General features: G+C 48.2%; 1 protein-coding gene across 1 annotated transcript in view; it reads right to left on the bottom strand.

Moving 5' to 3' along the window:
• Nucleotides 1-16,735, bottom strand: part of VPS35L (VPS35 endosomal protein sorting factor like) — a 142,790-nt gene that overhangs the window by 29,270 nt on the left and 96,785 nt on the right. The window contains exons 20-27 of the mRNA XM_008160012.3: nt 14,192-14,254; nt 12,984-13,069; nt 11,821-11,901; nt 9,285-9,348; nt 7,046-7,144; nt 4,740-4,817; nt 3,835-3,949; nt 98-237 (exon numbers count right to left, since the gene is read on the bottom strand). Of these exons, the coding sequence (XP_008158234.1) occupies nt 98-237; nt 3,835-3,949; nt 4,740-4,817; nt 7,046-7,144; nt 9,285-9,348; nt 11,821-11,901; nt 12,984-13,069; nt 14,192-14,254 (726 nt within the window). The remainder of the gene's footprint in view (nt 1-97; nt 238-3,834; nt 3,950-4,739; nt 4,818-7,045; nt 7,145-9,284; nt 9,349-11,820; nt 11,902-12,983; nt 13,070-14,191; nt 14,255-16,735) is intronic.

Below are 16,735 nucleotides of genomic sequence, written 5' to 3'. Positions count from 1 at the left end.
AACCAGCAGACAGAACATCCCGCACGCTTAGGGCCGCGGACGCCCACGTCAGCAGGTCAGAGACAGACACCACCTTCAGCTCTCGTGGCGGACGCACCGGAACTATTAACAAAGTTGAGAAGAAATTGCAGAGGAACTCCAGCAGGAAGGGCTCCGATGGCCGCATCTTTCCATCGACATTGATTGTCTTGGGGACTTCTGGGATGAGGCTGATGGCGGCTTTGAAAAAGGCATCAGCTGCAAGACAAGGAAGTCCATCAGGGAAACTGAAAAAACACAGGCTCTGCTTTCTTCGCCACAGGCCTGAGGCCCGTCCAGAGTCCCGGGGCGTCGGCTGCGCGGCCGGGATGGCAGGCAGGCCCGGGAAAGGTTCCCAAGAACTGACGGAGGGTGGGCATTCCCAGTGGAGGTGCCGCTGCTGCCTCCCATCCTCCCTTCTCCTTTGACCATCAGTCAGAGAACCTCAGCCAAACTGGCGTTAGGTTAAGTGAAAAAACAAGTGGCACATGTTCACAGAAAGCCTAGAATTACGGTTGCCTGGGCCAAGGGCTCAGCCTGGATTGTCCCACTGAACCCGCCCACTGACCAGGCGGGAGTGTGGTTCTCGGGCCACTTCACTTGGGAATAAGGTGCAGGAGGTTGTGTGTGCAGAGGCTCCGGCCCGTCTGCACCTACTCAAGTGCACACCCGCTTTGTTAGAGAAATAACAATCTAATGTCTTTAGGAATGCACGCACACACACGCATACATATGCACACACACCATGCACTGCACACATGCGCATGCGCACGATCCGCACACATGCGCATGCGCACAATCCACACACGTGCACACACGTAAACATGCACACGACACACATAACATACATACACACAATCCACATACATGCATACACATGCATGCACACATGTACTCCTCACACACGCTCACACACACACATGTAAGTGCGCGTGCGCTTTAGAGACTATTGACTAGGTAATAGTTCCACAGAATCATCTAAGAAATGAAGATATGGAAGGAAGCAAGGGGAAGAAAGAGAAAGAAGGAGGTGGAAAGAGGAGCAGATAGAAGGGAGCAGAGCGGACAGAGGCAGGGAGAGACCAGGGGATGGAAGTGTGGGTTAGAAGACAGAGTTCTTTACAGAAAAAGTGCCAAGGTCAAAACAGACAAAACACTGACCCAACAAGTGAAATTCTAAACTGCCTGACAAGATCAAATGTGTTTGGTGCCAACACACCTCCAGTTGGAAACACCTCCCAGCCACATCCGGAGAGCAGGTGCTGGCAGACAGCACCCTCAATTAAACCAGAGCCCCGCCCAACAGAGCGTGAGACCACAGGCAGGCGCTCCCACATGTGGGCACTCCCCCTGGCTGGTTTGGCTCAGTGGATAGAACATCGGCCTGTGATGGAAGAGTCCCAGGTTCCATTCCGGTCAAGGGCACATGCCAGGGTTGTGGGCTCGATCCCCAGTGGGGGGTGTGCAGGAGGCAGCCGATCCATGATTCTCTCTCATCATTGATGTTTCTATCTCTTTCCCTCTCCCTTCCTCTCTGAAATCAATAAGGATATATTAAAAATAAAAAGAGGGAACCGATTTATAAGTGTTAAAACCTCTGACATTCAAACCGATGGGATGAACCAACCAGATCTTCATGCTGCACAGCAGGTTGGGTGGAGCTGCTGGTTTGTTTGCTTTGTGTCATGCTCACTGTCCCCTGGCCAAGGTGGCCCTAGAAGAAAGCCCACGTGCACCAGCAGACAATGAGGGCAGGAAGCTGCTCTAGTGATGCGCAGTCCTGGTGGGCAGGGCCCAGCCGTGAGGAAACAGTCAGAAACCACCCTGCCTGGCCGTGGTGGCCGCACGACCGTGGTTCCCATTGCCTGACTCCTCATTAATGCGAATATCTGCGGGAGACCACTCCACAGAGAGGGAGCAGCAAGGGCAAAGGCGCTGGTCAGAAGGCAGCTTCACCTGCTCACAGAACAGAACAGCCTGCGAGGCTGAAGAGCAGTGGGTGTGACAGCACAGAGGCCGCAGGACCAGGCCATGCGGGGACGCACCCGCGAGGGGTTGAGTTTAACTCCAAATGCGCTGGGGGGACACGCGAGTTCCCAGGAGCTGAAACCAAGACCAAGCAGGTTGTGAAAAGGTTCTCGGGTAAAAATCATGTTTTTATTTTCTTTATTATTGATTTGAGAGAGGAACATGGATGTGTTGTTCCACTTAGTCACGCACTCACGGTTCCGTCTTGTATGTGCCCACTGGAGATGGGCCCCAGCCTTGGCGTCCTGGGACAACGCCCTAGCCAGCCGAGCTCCTGGCCTGGGCCAGCGGTCACGTATGAAGATTCAGGCGCCCAGAGCTGCCCCAGATGAATCAACACACAGATCCAGGTGCCAGACTGCCAGGCCAAGGGCTAAATATGGGGAAGGACCGTGGCCTGACCAGCCCTGCGTGCCCTCCACACTGAGCCAGGGCTGGCGGCCCCCTCTGATGCACACAGATGTCAGCTGAGATGGCGGCGGGGAGACAGCCCTGAAAGCGTCAGTCCACCTCAGGCAGCGCTGGAGAAGCGCCGAGCTCTCGCTGAGCCTTCTGAGGCTTGCACTGCACAGGCCTCGATCCATGGGAAAAGACACGGCCTTGGCCAGAGCAGGGGCTGAGTGCTGGCTCCTAGCCATTCCTCCTGTTTCCTCACCTGGAAAATGGAGCCCCAACAACAGGACTGGCCTTGTGGAGCTGTCAGGAGGGAGAGGAGACATGCGCAAAGGCCTCACCACAGAACAAACACTCCGTAAACGGTGCAGGCTTCTTTCAGTCTGCTACAGCCTGCTGGGCAGGCCCCGCTGCGTGCCACACTGCAGGCGACAAGAGCCTCCAGCAGAAACACTGCGACCCTCGCCGAGGGCGTTCTCTTGGCTCACGTGAGGCACAGGCCTGAGTTCAGGGAAGCTGGTGCCCCAGCAGCAGCCGGGGTCAGTGACAGATGGAGGAAAGGGTGGGTTAACGCCGGGGCCATTAGCACTCCCTCCCGGAGGTCTCAGGCGGAGTGGACTGCAGCTGCTCCCAGCAGGACCTTCCCACGAGGGTCCCCTTGGTTGGCTTCCTTCCCTCCCCCTCGTCCTCCCCATCACCCTGTGGACACTGGAGGGATCCCTCCCAAATAAACCAGTGAGCACAGAGACGGGTCTTGAGTGGAGTCTTCATCCCCAACAGCGAGCTGCAGACAGTGTTCACTCTCCTTTCTAGGTTCCTCCCGGGTCTGACTGGGGCTTCAAACCCTCATCAACCATGACAGGTGTGATCTGCGGGGAGGACGCAGCCTTCTGTCTAAGATTCTTTTTAAAAAATATATATATATATTTTATTGATTTATTACAGTGAGGAAGAGAGAGAGATAGAGAGTTAGAAACATCGATGAGAGAGAAACATCCATCAGCTGCCTCCTGCACACCCCCTACTGGGGATGTGCCCGCAACCAAGGTACAGGCCCTTGACTGGAATCGAACCCGGGATCCTTCAGTCCTCAGGCCGACGCTCTATCCACTGAGCCAAACCGGTTTTAGCTGTCTAAGGTTCTTTAGGCACAGGCAGCCCTCCATGTCTGCGATTTAAGATGGTCCTTACAGGAAATCAGCCACACTTTGTAATCTGTCTGACTCTAAATGTGGGCGTGTCCGACGTGCATCCTACTAAGGAAATATTTAAAATTCGTCCTTGATTCCTTTCCCTTTCCTCCTCTTCACCCCACCTACTCTCATGCACATGCGCACATGCCCTGTGGGTCACTTTCCTGGAGGCAGGGGGCCTGAGAGGAGGGGAGGGGCTTACCTTGGGAAAGGCACTGATTGGCCAAGGCCACCTGGCCGGCAAGCAGGTAGAGGTTGAGGCGTGTGAAGATGCCCACCAGGGAGGGGATGGTAATGAAGCAGTAGGCAACACAGGCCTGGAGAGGAAAGGCAGCAGGTCAGCTGGCAACGCCCTCACAATGGATCAGAACATGTTCTCATCTGTCCATATTTTCAGGCAAAAACACTTAAAATAATTTCTGATTCTGAGCCCCAACTTCCCCTCTTACCTCTGCAGTGTTTGTCTCTTTGGGAGGAGGGGCATGTAAGGAGTGAAGGTACATGAAAAATAAGCCCTCCCATCACTGAAGGGAGGGCAGAGATAACACCTAACAGCAGTAAGTTAAAGCAGCGTTTAAGCCAGTTCCTTTTAAAAGTGGAGATAGGAGGCAGCCAATTAATGATTCTCTCTCTCCCTTCCTTTCTGAAATCAATAAAAATACATTTAAAGAATTTTAAAATGGAGGTAATTAGAAGAAGTTGCTATAAAGAGTTTGAAGGGGTTGACTGAAGAGAGAGGGTGAGAAGAGAAGGGGCAGGGCTGGGATGCTTGGATATCACTGTTTTGCCTAGGATTTCATTTTTTAAGACATGGGTTGTGTTCAAGCAGTACACTCAAGAAGCTTAAATTTTATTTCACAGTTGGGAACTGATCAATAGGGGAGAAGATATTAGACCTCCAGAGACAGCATAATTACAGAGAACTGAGCTGGCACACTGCCCCAAGCCCACCCTCGGCCCCCTTAGCACATGTGCAAACTCGGGCTCCACTGACCATTGGTTTCAGAAACATTCAGAAACTGTCCGGCCCGTAGACATGCAAGGAAAAGTAATTTGGGAACCCACAGGCCACCGAGTTCAGCCTGTGGGTCTTTCTCCAGAACGTACCCGGACAAAGGCAGCAGTCTTTCTGGAATGACTCCCCTTCATCACTCTTCTTGTTTCCATTGCCAACCGGCTCACACTCTGGGTTTGTTAACGAGTAAAACAGAAATGGAATGAGTAACGGCTGACTCAGACCTTCCACGGACATCTGAGCATGAGCTGCAGCCAGTTCAGGGAGAACCAGCGTGTGGGACCAAGACTGATTAGCCCTAAACCCCGAAGTGCCAAACGGGCCATCAGGTAGGCTCTCTCTGGGTTGTGCAAACATCTCCAGGGGGTACACCAAGCGTGTCAAACTCGCGGCCCACAGGCCCCATGCGGCCCACAACGATTATTTTCACAGCCCAGCCAATATAACGGTATATAAGAAACATTTTAATAAAAGTTTTGTAACTTAATTTTTACAACATCCTGTTACACATAATTATTAATAACGAACTACAACATTCACTAATGACTGATGACTATAATCGTGTTGCATTCATTTCCCTTACGTGCCTTATGCGCAGGCGCACCATTTCCCTCCACTAATACTAGCAGCGAATATTTTAGCAGCCGACGGCCATGTCATTAGTCTTGGACTGACTTGTTTGGTGTGCGCAACAGGAAATATTTCGCTTTCAGAGAACAAGAAAAACAGGTTTATTTGTGTTACGCTTATTAATTTGTGCAGTTATTCAGTGGCTGGTAAGTTAATGTTCAAGAAAAAACATTAATTTTTATTAAAGTGTTCTATTACCTTATGTTAATGACTCATTTATTTCAGCCCTTGGTATTCAGCATCTCTACTGAAAAAAACCTGCGTTTCTATGAAAATTGAAGCCTTTGCTTTTTTGCGTCACATACACTTACCCCTTATTTATTTGGCCCGTGGTAGCCTTGGAGTAGAATGAAGGCTCTCACTGAGTTAGCCATGCCTATCCTCTGCATTATAAATGACCATTTTCTGGCTTAATGAACAGCTAGGGTTCACTACTCCATTTCTGGAAATCCATACACTAAGCTTAAGATCTTAAAGATCTTAAGAGAGCCGAAATCAGTTTGGCTCAGTGGATAGAGCGTCGGCCTGCGGACTCAGGGGTCCCAGGTTCGATTCCGGTCAAGGGCATGTACCTTGGTTGCGGGCACATCCCCAGTAGGGGTGTGCAAGAGGCAGCTGATCGATGTTTCTAACTCTCTATCCCTCTCTCTTCCTCTCTGTAAAATCAATAAAATATATTAAAAAAAAAAGATCTTAAGAGAAATTTCCAAATCTGAGCATAACCATGCAATTCAGCTACGCCATATTAGCAACATCCATAAGAGAGGTAATGAAAGGAGCCACAGCATCGCGTACCACAGCCAGGTGCTGCCCAAAGAACTGTGCACTCATTGCCTCATCGAACCCTCTCAGCCCGAGAGGCGGGTGGTTCCCTCCTGTCTCACAGACAAAGTCTCCACATGCAGGTGTTAAGCTTAGTAATGCTCCACAGCCTGGCACCCAGCAATCACATATAACACGGCTGCTCCTCTTGAATTCAGGTGAGGCGACTAAGGAGCCTTAGGGAATTTTTCCACAGATGTGAAAAGTTTGGACCTAGGTTCCCAAACTGTGAAAACTCACAGGGAAACCTCTTATTTTTTAAGGAAAACAGCAATTATTGAGCACTGGGCAAAGCCCCAGAGAGAGGCAGCCCAGAGTCAATTCCTTACCGTGAGGCTGCGTCTTTGCACAGCTGGGGTGTGATAAACGCAAGTGCTGTGCAAACTCAATGTGGAAAAGGCAACGTGGAAGAGAAATAAAGGTAGTGGTGTCCCCCCAACTCTGGGGTTTGAAAGGCTGTGCAGTCACACTTCATCAGAAAGGAATTATGGTCAATTAAGAATGACATTAAAAAATATATATTTTTAATTTACATGTATTATTGTTTTAAAGGGCTATCAAGTTGTTAAGGCATAAATACTTAAGTTGTCTGAGCCTAACTATTGAATAAACAGAGATGTCACTGATTTCTTTTGGCCTGGGCACCAGGAAAAGGCCGTGTCCCAAGGAAGTGGGCACTCCGGTGAGGCAGCAAGGCCGGGGTTAGCATTCCTCAACCACAGCCAGTCCTCACGCCTCTGCTGCTGGCCCGCAGGAAGGAGAATAAACACATTTCAGAGAAAAAGGGTCAATAAAACCACTCAAAGATTTCAGTAAGTTCTAGATTGCATCAACCTTTGAGAAAAGCCTGCCACATCTCGGGACCAGGGGAGTCCCAGGTTAAATGGTTCTGGCGTGCAGATGACCAATAAACATTTGCTGAGAATGAATGAATGGAAAGCCTTACGTGAATCAACTGCACAAGAACAGGTTCCAGATTGCAAAACATCGACCTGGCCTCCACATAGAAACTTAGCTGCTGCTCAAAATCACGACCAAAGGACACCTAGAATCAGAGAGAGAGGCTGACAATCAGCTGAACAGGCTTTGCCTGAGCTTGGGGGGCGGGGGACGCGGGGTGGTGCTGAGATGACGAGCCACCAATGACTAGGTGGGAAGGGCATGCAAGCATGCGTGTGCGCGCACGTACGCACTGGGATATACTCTGACCAGACTACAATGCCCCATTCAGCATGTCGCTGACATGTTACTACTGCCACCTCATCACCGTGACATGGGCACTGGAGCAGAACACGGAAAGGCTGAAGGGTGTGAAACAGAACCTCCGTGGCCAGTGGTGCTCAGTGGTCAGAGCATTGGCCTACACACCGAAGGGTTACAGGTTTGATTCCCAAAGACATGTACCTGGGCTGCAGGTTCATTCCCTGCCCCTTGTCTGGGTGAGTCCAGGAGGCAACCAGTCGATATGTTTCCCTCACATCCATGTCTCTCTCTCCCCCTCTCTCTCCCCCCCTCCCTCTATCCTTCCTTTCCACTCTCTCTAAAAAGCAATGGAAAAAATATCCTCAGGTGAGGATTAACAAAAACAAACAATAAAACACAGAATCTCAAAATATAAACAGAACGTCCCCGGATAGAAGGGGGACTGGGGAGGAAGCACTGGAGCTGTCAGCTGTGCTTTCAGAGCACTAAGGGAGCTTGTGCTGTCGGCCGGGATTCCTGCTCCCTGATGGGGTTCCCAACCTCAGTGGCCGCTGTTGCCAGAGCCACAGACGGAGGCTTCTCCCCCATTACAAATCCCTTCGTCTCCATTGCTCCAAACTGATGACTAGCTGGCTAGTAGGACAAACTGACTGCTACAGCAATAATTCCGGTCCAGGAGTTTAACTTTGCTATTTCCACTGTAACTACCAGGTTTCACATCTTATTTCCTCATATTCTTTTCCATTATAACTCAGCGGCTTTCAGACAAAGCCATAAAAAGATAAAGACCATATGACCGACATGTTAATCAAGGGCTCAAAGCCATAGATCCATTTCCTAACATGCCCGAACTTAATCCAAATCGGTCCTTTACCCACAGCCTTTGGCGGATAGCTCCGCTGGCCCCGCTGCTGGATGAGTCACATTTCCTCGGTTAATTCAAGGTGACCTAGTTACTCCCATCTCGGCCTTGGTCTCGAATGCCTGTTAAGCCAGGACACTGGTGGCAGCTGGGAGTTAGCTCTGCGCACCGAGAACAAAGGCAGGGCTGTTTTGGCAAGGATGCACAGTGGATGCTCCCAGAGAAAGCTGCAGTAACCCCCACTCTGCTGGGCATTCCAGGGTCCCTGGGGACTCTTCCGACCGGACATGGAGTCGCTTTCCCCGCTTTACGAAGGGCCGTCCTGTGACTCACTGCCCTTCCTGAACCTGCGCCCCCGCGTCTGCCCCACCAGGTAAAAGCTGTGGTGGCTGAATGATGGGAGAAGGGGAAGAAAGCGGTCACTCGGAGGAGAAGTGAGGCCCCTCAGCCAGCACTGAGGCCCCAGCCTGCCCCCGGGGCAGCCCAGTGGCCCATCTGACAACAGAACTGTGGGATTAATGAAACACTGAGGCCTGGGGTGAGCTGTCCACGCTGCGGGTAACAGGCGAAGGGAGAGGCGCACGTGTGCACAGCCGCGTTCCACTGTCCCATGGCAGACAGCAGGAGTGTCAGGGAGCCTCCTGGCCATGGAAGTGGGTTGCCCGGCTGTGCGAGTCTCCGCGGCCTGGCTGGTCGTGTTTGCTCTCCCCCACAGCAGCCATTTGTTTGGGATGGGCCCACATCCATCCAACGGACTCAATCCTACGAAGCTGCTGGGACCCTTCCTTCTGGGCTCTCGTGGCGAGCGAGCCTGCCTAGGAGGGCACCGGGCGCAGAGCCATGACCGGACACACAGAGGTCCCACCTCCAGCAGCTCCTCTGAGGGGCTCCACTCCAGAACCTTTGTCACATGAGCCAGTAAGCCCCCCTCTCCCCAGGACTTTCCCTGAGCCTGGCTAATGGGATCTGTTTTCTAGCCTCATCTTATCTCAATAAGAACGAGAAGCATCTGGGAACATGCTAACTCATCATCCACCCAAGTACAGAGAAACCACTGAGTCCATCCCTCAAGACCTACCATCCCTTTCCAAGTCCACTGAGTCTGTCCCTCAAGACCTACCATCTTTACAAACCCATTAATCAGACAGGCCAGCGTTCTCTTCTCATCCTCCAGAGTGAGGGCGCTGAAATCAACAAGGTACAGAATTAACACTGAGTGACAAACGAGCTTCCAAAGAAAAATATATAAGAACTGAGCAATTTAACAGGTAACAACATTTTGCATTTTCTAGATTTGCAAGTGTTTCACATCTCAAAGTTGTTGTTCTTAAAATTTATTTATTAGTGGTAACTTCTTCTTCTTTGGAATTTGGGCAGAAAGGTTCCATTTCAAATGTAATTCAGAGAACTTTTGTTCAACGTAATAAAAAATGTCAAACTAGGCAGCAGAGTTGAAAAGAATTTTACAATGAATACCCATATACCCACCCATCAAGATCTTACCATTATCATTTTATAATATTTACTTTATCACATAACCATCTATTTCCCTCTCCATCTGTCAAAATGTCTTATTTTGGGGATGGATCTTAAAGTAAATCACAGAACTCAGTTTCTTCTATTAACAAATTGAATACAAATATATATGTGTAAGAAAATGTCAAGGCTTCATAGTTTAGACTGTACTTTCAAAGCAGCGGTTCTCAACCTGTGGGTCGCGGCCCCTTTGGGGGTCGCACGACCCTTTCACAGGGGTCGCCTAAGACCATCGGAAAACACAGATATTTACATTACTATTCATAACAGTAGCAAAATTACAGTTATGAAGTAACAACGAAAATAACTTTATGGTTGGGGGTCACCACAACATGAGGAGCTGTATGAAGGGGTCGCAGCATTAGGAAGGTTGAGAACCACTGTTGTAAAGCTTATAAATAGGGCCCTGATTTGTTCTGAAAAAAGAGCCCAGAGAAAACAGGAACCAAGAGTTTTGTTTGTTGATTTGCTCTAGGAAAGATAATTATTGGCAGAGACTGCAAAACACCCTCCAATACACCAGGTCTCCTTCCTTCTCCTAGACTACATTTCCCAGTCTCCTCTGCAGCTAAGTATGGCCATGTGACAGTTCTAGCCAATGGGATGTGAATGCAAGCAATTAAGAGCCTTCCAAGTTTTATTTTGTTTTTATTGTCTACAGTTTTACATACACTGAGTGGCCAGATTATTATGATCTCTGAACGCATTAATAATCTGGCCACTCAGTGTGTGTGTATGTGTAATATATATATTAGAGGCCCGGTGCATGCATTTTTGCATGGGTGGGGTCCGGCCAGCCTGGCCAGGGGGAGGGGACATGGGCGGTTGGCTGGCCTGCCTGCTGGTGGAACTCCTGGTCGAGGGGGCAATTTGCATACTAGCCTTTTATTATATACGATATACACTGAGTGGCCAGGTTATAATGCATTCAGAATTCATCGTAATCTGGCCACTCAGTGTATGTCTCCTTTTTCCCCAATAGACACCCACCCCCAGCCATTCCCACCCCAAGCAAGCCCCCACCACCCCAGTGTCTGTGTCCATTGAAGAGCCTTCCAAGTTTTGCCCTAAAAGAAAGCTGCTGCCTACAGCCTGCAGAATGCAGCATGGACACAGTCAAGGTAAGCCAGCTTCCACCAGGAGAGCGATGGCAGAGCAACAAGACAGAAGGAGCCTGGGTTCCTGGATGATGTTCTAAAGCAGAGCTATCATACCTCCACCTGTTGGTCTCATACTTTTATCAAGAGAGAAATCAATCTATTTTATTTAAGCCAAAAGCCCATATCCTACTACTAACACAAGTGCCTTTCTGGGTGTTTTCTGTGCCTTTATTTTTATTTTTGTCCAACTAAAATCTAATGGTTCCATTTATTATTAAAAGAGTTGATATTTTTATTTTTATAACTAACCATGAAGTTGAAAGCACAAAGTCATGAAAATAAAAATTCTGAAAACCTTTAGAGGAAAAACAATAAGTACAATTCCTCTTGTTGATGGTTAAGCTCTAAAACAATTTTCTCAGTGCTTGTAACATTTTCCAGTAAATCATGTTGCTTGTTTAAAAATTCTTTGGGAACTAAAATTTCAGTGATTCGCAGGAATTGCCTCAAGTGTGGTCAAATAGAAATGAGGGGTGGGGAGCAGGCTAGAAAGCAAAGGAGTGATCATTTGGCCTTTGACCCAAAGGTAAGGTCGGTGGGTAGGTCTCAGCCTCAAATATACTGAACAAATAACGTCCTTTATGTAAGAAGGGTGAACAACTGCAGGTGCCTTTAAAGAACTGGTTGAGGAAAACATGGGAAGGCTGTATCACTGAATGAGTGAACTCACTAGTATATTAGCTGCCGCTCTCAGAGATCTCTTGGAGACAGCGGTTTGAGTTCACTTGGCTTGAAACCAGTCTTTTCTCTCACCTGAATTTCCGTTATAAGAACATATGCCATGTCATTTTCTCAGGAAGGTACCCTCAGCCTCGCTGCTCTCCTAGAGTGGGAAGTCCTCAATGGCAAGAACCTTAATAGCCCCATAAAATAGAATTCACAGTGGCAGCTTCCAGCAGCCACCCCCTTATGTACTGCCATGTGGCACTGAGACCCAGCCTATGTGACGTGGCAGCTTACTTCACGGAGTCATGCATGGTCTTGCACACGTGCAGGAGGGCGTTCAGAATGACCGGATCCTTGGTGGGCTCGTGCTGATGCCTGGGAAACAGGTGAAGACAGTTGTGAAGGCTGTGCCCCTGAGGACAGGGAAAGCATGGATTTGGTTCTCATCGACTATACATGTCTGAGAAGCAGCCAGCGATCCGACTGCACTGACCATGGCCCAGTTCACCACTGAGGGGCTATGTTCTAACTTTCTCTTAATTCTTTCAATGACAAGTTTGCTCTTCTCCACATACTGTAATTTCTAATAACTGCAGAATCCTGGTCAAACTACTACACTTCCTAATACAAGCAAAGGGCAAATCTGTGGGGGTCTTTTCCTCATGTTTCTTGAACTCCTTGAAGTGGCTCACGACCTATCTTCAACTGTGTTAGTTGCCAGGAGCACTTATTAATTGGGTTTTTCAAATAAATAATATAAAAGGACAAGCTCATCAAACAAACCCTTATGCAAGTAAAGTTGGTGTATTTATTCCAAGCATATGGAATTAATCTTTTAGGAAGACAACACAGGAAAGCTTAAAACATATATTCAAGCAACATCTATCTCAACTTTCTAAACTCTACATATTTAATATTTAAAAAATAATATACATAAAATCACTGACTGCATTAGTTATATATTATCTAACATATGCTAAAATAAATATATACAACTTTACAAATGAAAATGAAAACCTCTCCTCCATGGACCACCTAATTATTTCATGTACCACCAGCAGTACACAGTTCTGGGAAATGGATTTAATAACATGAAAGAAACTAAACTGAAAATGGATCACAAATCTACCCAGTGGCGATGCAAACCTTTCCAGCTCTGGGACCTTGATAAACAGGACTTTATCTTTTAAAGCGTCACTCCCTGAGTTAGCTCATCAACAGCCTGCTCCTTCCAGAAGCACATCTGCATGAACGCAGGTGATGACCACCCTCCTGTCTTCCTCGGCACGAAGCACAGCCTCCAGCGTGACTGCTCCTCCGGAGGCCGCCCTCTCACTGCTCCTCAGGCAGGAAATGCATGCACAGGCCTGGGCCCCAGAGGGCACACACTGACTCTTACCAACAGTTTTTAAAAAGGCACTGGGAATCGAAGCTTTCAACGACAAAGTCACACTTACTTGATAAAAACTTCCATGATGCATTTGCAAACCTCCACCCGCACACTCTCTTTTTGGAACATGTCCAGAAATGGCAGAAATTTTTCCTAAAACAAAATTTAAAAAGAAAAAAGCAGCCTCCATGTTATTAAAAGGAACCCATGGGTCATTTTTTTTCTTTGAAGGTAAAAGAGCTGCTCGTCTCTGAGGCAGATCAGCGAGGACCCCGAGAGCGGGAGTGACCCAGAGTTAGAAACGACTGCTGTTCAAACGACCTCCCTGTGCCCAGGGTCAGACTGGGGCCAGCTAACATTGCGGTGCACCGTCTGAGCAACATTTACTTTTTATTCTTTTGTTAATCCTCACCCAAGGATATTTTTTCCACTGATTTTTAGAGAGTGAAAGGGAGGGAGGGGGAAGGGAGAGAAGGAAAGAGAGAAAGATCGATGTGAGAGACATATCAATTGGTTGCCCCCAGCACATGCCCCCACGGGGGCGAGGACAGAACCAGCAACCGTTCAGTGCCGGGGCCCACGCTGTAACCACTGAGCCCGCCGGCAAGGGCTGGACAACCGTCAGGTGACCAGAAGCGTTCTGCGTGCTAAAATGAAAGGCAGACTTCAGCCTTTTTACAGTGGCATTGGCAAGCAAAGAAAGGCCTCAGAGTTGTTCAGAGAGTGGCCACAGCATCTTGCCTCTATTTTTAAATAAAGAAAAGACCAGAACTTTGCCGTCTTGTGAGTGTACGTGAGTGGGGACTCCTCCCCTCGGCACGGTACACAGGCGCGCAGGGCGCGCTAACCCAGTGCACTGCAGCAGGTTTGACAGGACGTCTCAGAAGTTTTTGACTTTTTGAGGGAAACAAAATAAATCTCGGCTGTCAGACACTGAGGCAACTGTTATTTCAGTTTCAGCATTAGGTTGTGTGATGAAAGCAAGCACCATGTGAACGGCACGAAGGAAGAGGCTGCCCAGTTTGAGAAGCGGGGTGCCGGTAGTAGGAATGGTGAGCTACATCATATTTCCTTTCTGTCTAGGCGCATCATGTCTTTCAGCTGCTGGTTGAGCTGTGATGACATTGATACTTAAGCTGTTTAGACGTAGCTACTTTATGAAGAGAACCGTTAAGCATTTCTTTGGCCCAGGGCACCTTGAAAAATGACTGAGACACTAAGAGAACCTCTGACTCAGATACAAATTTCCACAAACAACTTAGGAGTGTTACTTACCACTGAGAAGAGCACTGAGAAATCATGGAAATGGGCAATCACTTTCTTAATTATTGACTGAAGCTGCAAATAAAACAAAAAAACACATCTTATTTAATAAAACTTGGGCATGTTTAAAAGGCCACCCTTGCATCATTTGCAATCCCAACCCCAAGAAGGGAACCCTGGACTGCCCAACGTCTGGGAAGGACTGAGCCTCGGGAAACAGTGTCTTGGTTGGAACAGACAGCCAGGCGGCAGTCAGCTCCTTGTGAGGACTGAAGGGGATGGTTCAGGTATGGGAACCTGCCCTCCAGTCCTCCGAAAGTCAGCTGTGACTATCCAGGAGGAGGAGAAGTTTCCGTAGCCACACAGGCATCACCAGACACAGCCTCGCTCCTGTAGCTAGAAGGCAGCCAGGACAGCAGGTAAACCATGGATGTGGCTGGGTCCCCTAGACCTTCATTCACAAAACAGCCCAACCTGACTATTCTCTGACTGCCAGGAGTCAAAGGTCACATCCTCCAGGAGGGCGGGGCGTGGGCCTCAGGCCCTGGGATTGGGCCCACCACCTGCACCTGAGTGCACACAGAGCTGCTGACCGGCCTCACCAGGAAGGAGAGGCCCAAGGAGCCGCCTCTAAATTAAACACAAACCTTGCCTGCCCATTACTGTTAAGAGAAATTCACTGACAGATACTTTGTTTCTACTAAAAACACTCCTGTTTACAAATCCTTTACAAAGGAAATTGCTCATGTTCTAGAAACAGAATATTAAGAGGTACGCTCCCATTTCAAAATTAAGTAGCTTTTTAGGTCAGTCAAGCAAAAGATGAAGACATTGCAATACTGTCTGGTTAAAACGGTTCCTGAAACCGTATCCACAGCAACAAACCCTTTAGCCCAGGAATGTCTTAAATTAAGTGCAGTCACACATGTATCCCCCCGCCGCCACTGCACTGCTATCAAATGCAGGACAGTGAACAGTGATGGGACTATAATACTTTAATCCATCACCCATATCCCTATCCCTATCTGCTCACTGTGTTGGCTGCAAATGGTGATTTTTTTTAAAATTCTACCATTTCTTCCACATTTCTCAACTGGCACCCCCACCCCTCTTTCCCTTCATCTATTTATTCATATTCATCATCAGAAAGTCCGCTGGATCCTTATTTTGGTCAGTGGATTATAACCCACCACTGTCCTTATGTTTTTGATGATCAAATTGGGAGTTCACAAGGGCCCCTTCCAAGCTGCTCCGGGTCCTTTTCAGGGCCCTGTACCCCGTCAGTATTTTTAGTGCGTCCTTTCTTTCTGGCACAAGAAATATTCCAGGCTTACCAGGCATGTTCCCTACCCCTGGCCTGGAGTAAGAGAAGGCCACTTCAGTCCACGGGCTCACGACCAATACAGGCGGATGTCATGAATGCAAGCTGCCCTCAGGGCCCCTGCTATGGGATGCTGCTCGATAGGACAGAACCACAGTCCAGTCTAATTCCAGTCTCTCTCAGGAATGGGCCACATTAAAATCATTGTTACTTCAAGTTTTCAATTAATTGGGCCTCTAGCACTCAAGGTCTTATCAAAATTTCCTCAACAAAAATTCTAATGCACATACACGACTCTTCATCCGTGCCTGAGACCGACACCCACAGCCACACCCATTCACTCCACAACCCTCACCAAGACCTGCGTGACATACTGTTTATGTCCCACCTAGAAAAAGCCACAGAGGAGTGGCTGCTCAATAAATTGTAATGATGAACCATTTTAATTAGCAAATGGTGAGAGTCTTAACTTAGCAAAATGTGAGAATTCTAAAATTCTTACAAGAATGTGTAACTCATTTTCTTACACTAAGTGAAGGTAGAAATCGATCATAGGCAGTAAGTGCCTGAACATCATGTTACTAAATGAAAAAAAATAAAATCTTAATTTGATAAAAAATTGCCTCACATATGTGATCCTGAGCTGGACTCGGAGCTGGAGGGAGAAAAGCCTGCTCTCGGGGCACGACTGAGTCCAGCGACACGGAGAGCAGGGCCTGCGGTAGGCCCCGTGACGCCTCAATGTTAGCGTCCTGAAGCTGACCGCTACCCTGGATTACACAGAGCATGTCCTCGTCCTCAGGAGTTAAATACTCACTGAATGCTTTAGAGGCAAAGTGGTAAGATGTGTGTAATTTATCTTCAAACGATTCAGAGAAGATCTGCATGCATATGAGTGTGTGTGCACACAAGGATAATGATAAAGCAAATATGTTCATAGCTGGAGAATCTGAGTAAGGAATAATGGGATTTTTCCAAGCTATTCTTTCAACTTTACAACACACTTTAATTTATTTCCAAATAAAAAGTTAGTTTAACTGTAAAACACAGGCTCCTTACTTGAGTTCCGGGCTTCCCATCCACACCTCACGTATTCCTCACAACCACTGAGGGTGGTACTATTAGTACCTCATTTTGCAGAGGAGAAAACTGAGGCACAAGAATAAAAGGTACTTAGTCAGGGTATGGCAGAGCTAGGATCACCTGACTTTCTGGTGTGACCCACGCCACATGCC

The sequence above is a fragment of the Eptesicus fuscus genome, chromosome 4 (assembly GCF_027574615.1).
Source record: "Eptesicus fuscus isolate TK198812 chromosome 4, DD_ASM_mEF_20220401, whole genome shotgun sequence".
NCBI classification, from domain to species: domain Eukaryota; kingdom Metazoa; phylum Chordata; class Mammalia; order Chiroptera; family Vespertilionidae; genus Eptesicus; species Eptesicus fuscus.
The sequence above is the reverse complement of the archived record's forward strand: the minus strand, read 5'-3'. Positions and strand labels throughout refer to the sequence as shown.